Source organism: Notothenia rossii, assembly GCF_949606895.1.
Source record: "Notothenia rossii genome assembly, chromosome: 2".
Taxonomy (NCBI): Eukaryota; Metazoa; Chordata; class Actinopteri; order Perciformes; family Nototheniidae; genus Notothenia; species Notothenia rossii.
In genome coordinates this window covers 35,737,450-35,749,642 of record NC_136904.1, presented here as the reverse complement: position 1 = coordinate 35,749,642, position 12,193 = coordinate 35,737,450, and the positions used below count along the sequence as shown (strand labels likewise).

Sequence of the window (12,193 nt, the reverse complement as noted above, 5' to 3'; positions counted from 1 at the left end):
TGGCTAATGCCCCAACACATTGTACATTATATGCTAATCACAACACCGCCGGCCAGCTAACCAATCAGAGCATACTGGGCTCTGGTTTCAGACAGAGGGTGAAAAGAGGTGCTGCAGCACAGGCAGTATGAGAAAATAACTAAAAAGAGCTTTTTGAACATTAAAGCATTGAGACACGTAGCAGTAGAGACACAACATACACATATGAACCTGGGAATGAGCATAATAGGGCCATGTTAAGTATCTTTCCCAAAGACAATTAGTTGATTGCAGGGCTGGGGTTCAAAACACTGACCCTCCAATTGGCCCATTAGTCCCCTGATCCACAGCCACTTATTCTGTGTGTCTACAGACCAGATTAGTCAGTTCAATCATCTGATGATGATATTGTTGATCCCTTCAGTTTGGTTGCTTATAATACAAACACAAGACATACAGGACTGTCTCAGAAAATTAGAATATTGTGATAAAGTTCTTTATTTTCTGTAATGCAATTAAAAAAACAAAAATGTCATACATTCTGGATTCATTACAAATCAACTGAAATATTGCAAGCCTTTTATTATTTTAATATTGCTGATTATGGCATACAGCTTAAGAAAACTCAAAAATCCTATCTCAAAAAATTAGAATAGTTCCTCAGACCAAGTAAAAAAAAAAGATTTATAACAGCAAAACACAATCAAACATTTGAAAATGTCCATTAATGCACTCAGTACTTGGTTGGGAATCCTTTTGCACGGATTACTGCATCAATGCGGCGTGGCATGGAGGCAATCAGCCTGTGGCATTGCTGAGGTGTTATGGATGCCCAGGATGCTTCAATAGCGGCCTTTAGCTCATTAGCATTGTTGGGTCTGGTGTCTTTCAGCTTCTTCTTCACAATACCCCACATATTCTCTATGGGGTTCAGGTCAGGGGAATTTGCAGGCCAATCGAGGACAGTAATGCCATGGTCAGTACACCAGTTACTGGTGGTTTTGGCACTGTGGGCAGGTGCCAGATCATGCTGGAAAATGAATTCCTCATCTCCATAGAGCTTTTCAGCAGACGGAAGCATGTAGTGCTCTAAAATCTCTTGGTACACAGCTGCATTTACTCTGGGCTTGATGAAACACAGTGGACCAACACCAGCAGCTGACATGGCTCCCCAAACCATCGCTGACTGTGGGAACTTCACGCTGGATTTCAAGCAACTTGGATTTTGCTCCTCTCCAGCCTTTCTCCAGACTCTGGCGCCTTGACTTCCAAATGAAATACAAAACTTGCTTTCGTCTGAAAAGAGGACTTTGGACCACTGTGCAACTGTCCAGTGCTTCTTTTCCTTAGCCCAAGTCAGACGCCTCTTCCGTTGTCTTGAGTTCAGAAGTGGCTTGACCATGGGAATACGGCTATTGTAGCCCATTTCCCGGACACGTCTGTGAACAGTGACTTTTGATACCTGTACTCCAGCTTCAGTCCACTGTCTTTGAAGCTCCCCCAAATTCTGGAAGCGACTCTTCTTCACAATGCTGTTAAGGCTGCGGTCATCTCTCTTGGTTGTGCAGCGTTTCCTGCCACATTTCCCCCTTCCAACAGACTTTTTGTGGATGTGCTTTGAAACTGCACTCTGTGAACAGCTTGCTCTTTGAGAAATTTCTTTTTGTGTCTTACCCTCCTGATGGAGGGTGTCAATGACGGTCCTCTGGACAGCAGTCAGATCAGCAGTCTTCCCCATACTTGTGATTTAGTTTACTGAACCAAGCTGAGTGTTTTTCAAGGCTCAGGAAACCCTTGCAGGTGTTTCGAGTTAATTAGACGATTCAAGTGATTCGTTGAACACCCTACTAGTATACTTTTTCATGATATTCTAATATTTAGAGATAGGATATTTGAGTTTTCTTAAGCTGTATGCCATAATCAGCAATATTAAAATAATAAAAGGCTTGCAATATTTCAGTTGATTTGTAATGAATCCAGAATGTATGACATTTTTGTTTTTTAATTGCATTACAGAAAATAAAGAACTTTATCACAATATTCTAATTTTCTGAGACAGTCCTGTATAAACAAGTATTGTGTTTTTGTATTGATTATGTTGACATGTCTCTGTTGGTCACTTCCTCTCCAGACCACCAACCTTCCACAGCAGAACTTCCTGCATGGCAGTATGGTGTACAGCCCTGGTGCAGGAGGAGGAGGAGGAGGAGGAGGAGGAGGAGGAGGAGGAGGAGGAGGAGGAGGAGCGACCTCCCAGGCTCTCGCTGCAGCCACAGCAGCTCTGGCTGACAGTGGGATCCTCTCCTCACCTCACACACACCTCCACAGAAACATTAACCCCTCACAGAGACCTCCCAGCACTGGAAACACAGGTGTGTGTGTGTGTGTGTGTGTGTGTGTGTGTGTGTGTGTGTGTGTGTGTGTGTGTGTGTGTGTGTGTGTGTGTGTGTGTGTGTGTGTGTGTGTGTGTGTGTGTGTGTGTGTGTGTGTGTGTGTGTGTGTGTGTGTGTGTGTGTGTGTGTGTGTGTGTGTGTGTGTGTGTGTGTGTGTGTGTGTCAATGGAAACAATACAAAGTTATGCATATTACATTTTACTTTTCATCTGGATGGGATGTAAAATGATGGGAATACCAACAACTATGGGGAAAAAAACAGCGGGCAAAACGTATTAGTTCCCAGAGAAGGGGGGGGGGAATGACACATGAATGATCACTGATGAGCACATCCGATAGAAAAAAATCACCACCCTGCTCTAGAAGATTAAACTGAATCTTAAAGAGGCTAATGTCTACATGCATTGATGTGCTCCTCAGGTGATATGGCTCTACAAAATGGATCTGGGTCTGGTATGTATCCAAACACACACAATGACAAAACTTTTCCCATAAGCCTCACAGTCACCTACACGAGTACATATAGCTGTAGCTCAACTCATTTTACACCAAGGAAGTACTTAACATATACATTTTCTACTACTACCTCAAAGGATTTCATCCCGAAAGTTTAGTTAATTATTCTTTACATTTGAAGTCTCCCTGTAAAAGACTCAACATCTTTGTCATCTCCTCTCCCACTCTCTCAACATAACCTCGCCACTTTGTTTACCCAGCATCCTTCGTGATCAGACTTTACCTGCTGTAGAGTGCTACAGTTGTGACGTATTTGTGTGGGCCAACCCAGAAGTGAGAATCTCAAGGGAACTAAAATCAATAGGATTTGTCATTATTGCAGGAAATAAGTTCTGTGGCAAGCAAATACTATTTTTCTTCCTGGTTTATGTCATCTGTGTTCCTCTATAATGTTGTGGTCGTCAGCCCTGGTCACAAACTGTCCTCTCTGCAAGCTGTCCCGCCTGTGGTGTACTGCTCTCCCTCCCAGAACAGCATGTCTCATAAGAACACTGCCATTATGTAATGTCAAGAGCAAGGCAATATCAATTATTCAATATTATCTACTGTATAATATATAGCTGTACTTTCTCCATTCAGAGCATAGTGGAAGACAGGTTTATTTAATGGATCCAACACGTGGGACTGTAACCTCCCCCTGGTTTTTAAAACAACATTTAGGTGCATTGTGCTTTTATACTAAGGCTCTAAAAATCTAATCAATATCCTTACCATCACTTCCTAAATGTCTTTCTCCATTTCTGTGTTCAGTAAACGGTTTTGTGGGCTCCCCTGGTGGAGGCAGCTTGGGGAAGATCCTACAACCCAAATCTCCTCCTCTTCCACACAATAGCCGCAAAACGGACCTCCGAATGGTCGTCCCTCAGTCCAAAGGAATGATGCACACACTCGTAAGTCGGACAAATATGCCTTTTTGAAGCGGTTTGATAAAAAAATAAAAAACTGCATTATTTTGTTAGTGGTCACTAGGGGACAGCCATAAAACCAAACTGACAGATGGACACCGCCCCCTTTAAAGGGACCTATTATGCTCATTTTCAGGTTCATATTTGTATTTTCTGCCTCTACTGTGACATGTCTCCATGCTTTAATGTTCAAAAAGCTCTTTATTTTGTGTGTGTGTGTGTGTGTGTGTGTGTGTGTGTGTGTGTGTGTGTGTGTGTGTGTGTGTGTGTGTGTGTGTGTGTGTGTGTGTGTGTGTGTGTGTGTGTGTGTGTGTGTGTGTGTGTGTGTGTGTGTGTGTGTGTGTGTGTGTGTGTGTGTGTGTGTGTGTGTGTGTGTGTGTGTGTGTGTGTGTGTGTGACCTCATTCAGAGTGAAGTCATTGCAGACATTATCAGTTCGGAGCGGCTACAGCCCACAGAGAAACAACAGTAACTTGTAATGACTGTTAGAAATGTGTAGTAAAAGTTTAAAGAGCAGCTTTAACAGCGGGGTTTAAAGTGTGCCAAACCAATGTATCTTAATTTCTGACTGTGAGTAATCAGGAATGAATTGCCCACTAGTATTTAGTGTGTTTTTAATGAATTGTTAGAGCACTCCATCAAGTGAATTCACACAGAGGTTGAAGCAGGACCTGATTACATTCCCTAATGAGACCGCTACCAGTTCCAATGCAAAATGCTTTGTCACGTAAAATAGCTCAAATGTTAATAATTAACTATTAATTGCTTTATTGATATTTTCAACCTCCATTTGACTCCTTTGAAGACAAAGGTGAACAAATATATATGAACATTATTAGCACAGAACAACGCATGGATGACAAAAACAGTGAATACAGGAAATCAAAATGTTGTTTATATTGATAACAAAATATGTTTTTTTTAATTAAAAATAAATAAACAAATACATAATAATTATCAATGTTATTATTATTATTGTACATGTTAATATTTTAGATTTCTGACTTTTTGGGTCATCTCTATAAACATGGTGTACTATTATTATTATTATTATTTAATAGGACTAAGTAATTAAGGGGATCAAATGGCATTTTATCAAAGAAACTAGGCCCTGTATTTGTTGTAATAATGACTAGCCTTGATGGATTAGCAAAGTTTAAAAATGAGGTGAAGAAACTGGCAGGTTGGTAAATGTCCAGTTTGACTTTTAGTAATTAAAAACATTCAGCATCCATTGACAACCCTGTGTTCTGTCCAACGTATGAACATACAGTTTTACTGACACCATGGGGTTGAAATGGGGCATCGCAAGCCGTGTCCAGCTGCATCCTTTGAACCACTACACAGGATAAATGCAATAAATGAATAAACATTTGGGTTTTCTGTATTTCCAGGGTACCCAGAGGCTGAGTGGCAGTCTGTCCACCCCGGTGGTCTCCATCTCCACACCCAGTCTGTCCCACCAGAGTCTGGTCTACTCCAGCATCGGCTCTCCGTACAACAACGGTACCTGATGATGATTATTGTATTAGTGCTGTATTGCATTAACAGCACAAATACAATGTCTGATACTAAGACTGATACTGAAGCTGTATTAATTAAGATTGACTGGATGTACCGCTGTGTGTGCTATCTATCTTACATGAGGTCTCTCTCTGTCAGATTACTCTCTGAACAGTCCCGAGCTGTCGGGCTACTCCCCCACTGCAGGACTCTCTTTGGGCTCCTTGACGGCGTGGCAGCAGCACCAGCTGAGCTCACTGGGGTAAGAAATCTCTCTCTATTAGATCAGTTGGCATAGTTTATTTACACTAAGACATAAACAGTGTACTGAACAGGCACATGTACAGGAGGTGACAAAGATGTGAACTGGCTCAGGAATGGAGAGAGAGGACCACTAAATGATCTAATCGTTGTAATGAAGCTATTAATACTCACTTTAAAGACGTATGGTCACGCCAGATGACGAATCCTGAAGGTATTGAATCGAGCAAGGATGTGTTTTCATTCTTATGAGTTCAACTTTCAAAAGGTACAAATGTATTTGTTAGACTGAATGAAATCCAGTGTTAAACGCTCTACATGCAAATGAATGTAATCCTGAAATTGTATTATTATTATACATTAAAATATTAGATTATTCTTTGCTAAAAAATAAAATGTTCAAAGCATTTTATTTATTTATTGTTTGTGGTAGATGAAGAGATTAGGGGTAATATAACCAATGTCTATATACTTAATATATAACAATATTTTGTATTGTCATAATAGAAAATACTTTATACGCTCATTTTATAAGACATTAGTACTTTCAACTCAATATATTTAGTAAGAGTACATATATTTATACATTTACTAATATAATAATCTGAATAATTCTTCTGTTTCTTCAACACAGATGTCACCTTCACATGTAAATGTTAAATAAGACCAATCAGTTTTATATTCCAGATTTTGTATTAGTTTGCCAAGAAAAATGTATGCGGCGGGTGGGGATTCTCATTCTTATTTTTTTTATATAAATAGCAACATATTTACCTCTTTTATTGCAGTGAAATGGAATGGGTTATGTGTAAATTACCCCAGATTTGTAGTTAAAGGGAGATTTTGGCTTCTTGACGTGCTTTTGATGCACTTGACCATACTGTACTGTGTACACACAACTGTGGTTGTGTGATTAGGACAGTTGATTTTGGTTAACATGCCCCTTATTTGGAGAGCCAGACAGAGTAACAGCACAAAAGTTAACCATGTACTGCTGTTGATGGGGGAAGCTACAAATTGTATTGTTGCCCCTTTAAAATTCATTATCGGTTCAAGTGTCGGCTATATTTCCCTTCTGTCAAACTGCCACAGGACAACAGTGTGAGCCAACCTTTCCTGTTCACAGGCCTTTAGTCAGTTTCTCCACTAGGTGTCGCCATCACTCCACAGCCATAGCCTTCAAACATCCTCTTCCTCTCTCCCTCCCATACAGGTCTGGGAGCTCCAGTCTCTCCATCAACACCGACCACGACATCAACATCAAAGCTGAACCGACCTCCCCGCCCCGCAACCACCTCAGCCAATCAGGGTACATGACCCAGGCTCACGGCCCTCCTCATCCTCACGCCTCCAGCAGAGCAGAGATGGGGAGGTCTCCCGCAGACAGCATCAGCTCCTCCTGCAGCTCCCACGAGGGCGGAGGCAGCGACCGGGAGGAGCAGCTGAGGCGGGACTTCCTCCCTGTGAGCCACTCAGAGGGCATGGAGGGTCCAGCGACGGTCAAACGAATGCGAATGGACAGCTGGGTGACATAAAGCCTGCAGTCACATGATGTCACAACAGCAGGGCGAACACAGGAAGGACACTGTTATGCAAATGTATTTTATTGATGTGTTCTGTTGTGTTATTAAGTTTTCATTTATTTTGTGGTCAGATTTTCAGTCAGACTGCATATTCTGGATCCGTCCAAATTCTCTCATGAACTTTCAGAGAATCTCAAAAGGAAAACTTCACCAACCAAATGGTCATATGTACATCAAATCCTCACTCCGTGTTACTTTGGATTCTTGAAGAACAATGCGTTTCCCTCGCATGCCTCAACATCGAATCAATAATATAAGAAAAAATAATAACCAACATCTAATTATTTTTTACATTTTATGCATTAACAATCACAGGCTTGTAATGCTTTGCAAGTTGTTAGTAAATAGTCATTTTAAGAATCAGAATCAGTAAATTGTATTTATCCCGGGGGAAAATTGACAATATTAGAATGATATAAAATAAAATAGAATAAAATATTTACTTTAACGTAAGGCGTTAAGGTAAGAATGTGCAATAAAAAAATACAATAAAATACATATATTTATTTAAATTGGAGAAGTAAAATGTCTAATAAACATTGAATTAAAGAAGAAAAAAAATTGTATAGACATAAAATGTTCACATTGTACTACAATATATGTATTACAATATTGACACAATTGTATTAGTATTCATAATTTATCAATGCGGAACAACACACAGGTTTAGCTGCTATTAGTGTCCTACTATTGGCTGAAAGTGTATACAGTATGGAGAGTAAGGAGAATACAGTGTGTGAAATTGTTTGAAATGTTTGATAGCGCGGCTCCTATTTGAATCAATTGATGATGAATTTTTTCCAATTTTTGGATGGAGAAAGGCATACGAGAAAAAAAAATTCACTTCAAGAAATCACGCTAACACGGGGTAAATCCTTGATTTAGAAATTATAATTTGGGGGTTAATTATTCCCTCTAAACATATCATGGCATCCTCTAAAAATATAAATAATTGAAGCATCACAAGCTGATTATGTGGGTCCAATTGCAGAACAATCTGTCTATTTCGTATCCAGCGGTATACAATACTGTACACAAAAAAATCCAAAAAGGAGAGATTTATTGTTGATTTTGGTGGTAAAGCAGTGAAATGCTTCCGGATGCCTCCCACTGGGTGTCACCAGATTCATTTCTGATCTTCTCAGGGTTTGAAACATTGAACGAGTCCAACATGAAAGCAATACCACCTCCTATTTTTTTTACAAATAATACTTATTTATATCAGCCAAAGCAGTATGCTGTTTTTATGTTGTTTGTGTGAGTTTTTATATTGTGCTCAGAATAAGATAATACTTCAATCAGATTTCAAACTGAAAGCCATGGACACTTGTTCTGTATGTACTTCCAAAAAAGGTTGTAATTGTTTTGTATATACTATCTTTAATATATATCACTTTTGGTGTAACTCTATTTTGTTCATCTGTCTATTTTTTCTTCCTAGGACTTATAAGACCTCCATCACATTTGACAGAAGTATGTTTTTGTGGAGGATTTCCACATTCTATTTTTAAGAAGCCCTATTGTGCTTTTGGGGTGGTCCATTACCTGTAATGTGTTATATAGCTTTTTGTGCTTGTAAATGGTCTGCAAAGGCTAAAATCCCAAAGTTCCCTCCAGAGGGAGTTTCTCTCTCATATTCTAATCTGGACGTATCTGAAGGAAGAAAGACCGAAGACTCTGAGGCAGGGAGATTTCCTGCATCAAATTACCAAAACCTCTTGTAGCGTGCACAATTTGAGAAACTACTTCTATTGGCTAGTACTCCAACACATTGTACGTGATATGCTGAGGGGCAGGACATCTCTAAATGGTTGACCAATCACAACAGAGCCTGCCAGCTAACCAATAAGAGCAGACTTGGCTCTGGTTTCAGACAGAGGGTGAAAAGAGGTGGTGCAGCACAGGCAGTATGAGAAAAATAAAGAGCTTTTTTAGACATTAAAGCAGTAAACCAGTCACAGTAGAGGCTCAAAATATGAACCTGAAAATGAGCATAATAGGGCCCCTTTAAACAATTGTGTTGAATCAACAATGTAAACAAATGAAGTATTTCAGAAATTGTTCCACAAAAGACACAATGTATAAAATCCAAAGAGGCCAATAGAAAATAACTAAATGTTCAGATTATGTCCATTAACCAATGCAGAGGCTTATATCAGACAAGAAGAACATCTACTTTATTGTTCAAAAGAGGAATTGACAAGAGGTGTTGACCACTGACAACCACAGAAACACAACAGTAGGTCATCTGGGTTTGTACATGAAGTAACTTCCTTCAGTGTATTTAAAAACGCAATGAAGGAACTAATCTGATGCAATTTGTGCAAATGTTCATACAGTGATGAACATATAGTTTAAATGTATAACTGCTGAGGGATAAATTACATTTCCTGAGGTTCTAGGTGATGGGAATTGTACGTGTGATTGAGAAGTTAAGGATTAAGGCAGAGAAACTGCAACATCTGAGTTAGTAGGAGGCAGCACATGTGGTGAAGAGTGCAAAAGCTGCAAGAAACCACAGAATGAGGGTGGATGGGAAGCATATCAGTCACATGCAAAGGTGACCCTATTTTGAAAATATGGCAACAAAAAAATCCCAGCTGTGAAGGTTGGTGCTTGGTTAATTGTAATAGAAGGATAAGACAAAAAAGAAGGGGGAAATCATAAAAAAGTCAATTTTGCTGTTGAGAATACAGGAAGGACTATTCATAGCATCAGTATGAATTAGATTGGATTGTTAAAAGTACAATAGCCTGCTTGCACAGAGAGGAACTATGTCCATCACTGAGGATGTACTGTAAGTCATAATGTCTGTGGAACAGGATTATAGTATGTGAAAAGAAAAACATGATGGCCTCGCAGTACTCTGACATGGAGAATTGAAGGGTGGAGGATTACAAATGCCAAGGTTAATGGGAATCATGAGGCCAAACAGCTGTTTGTGAAAAGGATTAGTTTTACGTGAGCCACAAAAGACTGCTCTGGAATAAATCTGAAACAATGTTTGGAATGATCAAGTGGACTTACTGTATATGATTCAGCTTTCCATGGAAATATCTCAGGGTTTATGTAACCTGACAGAATACAGTTGCATTATTACAGTTTTTCAACTTTTACATTTTTAATTTAAAGTTTCTATAGTTTGAATATACAAAATACAGTACACTACTACCATTATGTTATATTAATATTTGATATTTGATTCTTAAGGAACAGGCTGTTAAACTGCCAACACGGCCTGGGTATCTTTTAGCATATTAGCTTCAAATATAAACATATTGTTTACAATAATAATTTCAGGTATTTTATATATACACCTTTATATATACTGCTGATAGGTATCTTAACGTATTATATGTCGATATGTTTATACATTACTTGCTTTATGTTTTGGGTTAGTTAGCTAATAATCTCAGTCTGTAAAAAAGTCAATTACAATTATATTAGCTTCGAAAAAGTAGTCGAGTGGAAGGAATATAAAGTAGCACAACATTAATACACTCAGGTCAAGTTTAAGTAGCCCTAGGTCTACCTTAACATTAAAGTATTGCTTAAGTTAATGTAATTTATTAACCCAGTCCTTATAGTCAGGTTCGCTATATACTTTTGTGGGATTTTTGTGGGGATTTGCAATATTATACAATTTTGGAAAGGATATTGTATAAGGATTCAGAAAATCCATGTTTCCATTTGCCCAGGTGTTTATATGGTTTATTATAGGTTTTGTAATATCTTGACTTTGAAATAAGCTAGAACATTGATTTGAGCTGCTAAACCCACATTTTCAGGATCAAGGAATCCAATCCAACAATAATTAGGTAGAACTCACTAAATTCCATGTTAACATAACTTGTATTGAGGACACCACATGTTAAAAGTTTTTTTTTTCGCGACACTGTGTCTCAGGGGATCTTAATATTTAAGAACCTATTAATGTGTTATACCAGATTAACGGAAATAATCTCAGCTAACTGACGATACAAACCATTTTTACCAAAACAAAACACAAGTCTCATAAGAAGCATCTAAATGACCCCTTAGCGAAAAATACTAACGGACATTGGCACAGAACTCAAGATAAAAGTACCCTTATTACTTATCGTAGCTGCACATACAAGATATCCGATTAAAGCTGAGGTTCCACAGATTATTTAGGTATATAGTATCATCACTGAGTGATCCGAACTCGCGACAGGGGAAGCAAACACAGACATCACAACACGTACCTTTACGGAGCTTCTCGGGAGATCGTCTCACCGTAGCTGTCAATCTGATCAAAAGACGTGTTCAATGGCATTAAAACGAGAAGAACGCGGCTGAATCGGTTAATCCATAGGTTTTTAACGTCTCTGTATAAAAAAATTATTTCTTTTATAATCCATAATTCCATTTTTATGTAAAAATCGCAGAGCAAAAGCATCTAAATCTAAACATCTATATTTATTCTGACTTTTCTACATCCAACTCACAGGTTTATCATTACTTTGAGAAAAAAGATTATTAATTTAACCCTTTTAGAAGGGAAGATATGGTCATTTGTTCTGGGAATGTCATTTTCGAACCTGAAACCTGAAAAACAGGCTCGAGGTTTAACAGGTTAACAGATAATTGCCATTAACTGATTAAACTGAGTTTAAAAATGTGCACTTCAGTATCATCATGACATGCACATTTTGTGACCACAGAAAAGAAGCAACCTTCTTCATTAGACATCTAAATGTATACACATCTATGCATCATCATCACTATCATCATCAACACTTTCATCCATCACAGCATGGAAATCATCGTCGTTCTGGCACTGGCTACTGCACTGACACATATCAGTACAGGCTAAGTCATTAGCTCTGCAGGAACATCTTCCAGAAGGACAGTTAGATCTGCATTGGACCATCTCAATGATGGCCTTTGGGGCTGGGAGGACCTCTGTGGTTGTTGGTTTCATGCCATCCGAGTCTCTGAAGTACCCATTGTGCAAGGGGTCCAGCTGCGGATCCTGCAGAGCAATGGCTGCCTGTGCCCATACCCTGGTTTGGACATGGACCCTCAAGATA

General features: G+C 38.9%; 1 protein-coding gene across 4 annotated transcripts in view; it reads left to right on the top strand.

Annotated features, from left to right (window-relative positions):
• LOC307029986 (myocyte-specific enhancer factor 2A-like) overlaps window positions 1-8,549 on the top strand; it is a 64,989-nt gene extending 56,440 nt beyond the window's left edge. For 3 of the 4 annotated variants that reach the window (XM_079666205.1, XM_079666206.1, XM_079666207.1), the window contains 6 exons: window positions 2,111-2,351; window positions 2,793-2,825; window positions 3,639-3,778; window positions 5,187-5,298; window positions 5,455-5,557; window positions 6,770-8,549. In XM_079666205.1, coding sequence (XP_079522331.1) covers window positions 2,111-2,351; window positions 2,793-2,825; window positions 3,639-3,778; window positions 5,187-5,298; window positions 5,455-5,557; window positions 6,770-7,091 — 951 coding nt within the window. In that variant the 3' untranslated portion in view covers window positions 7,092-8,549. The remainder of the gene's footprint in view (window positions 1-2,110; window positions 2,352-2,792; window positions 2,826-3,638; window positions 3,779-5,186; window positions 5,299-5,454; window positions 5,558-6,769) is intronic. The other variant, XM_079666208.1, reaches the window with a different exon arrangement.
• Window positions 8,550-12,193: the final 3,644 nt, after the last annotated feature.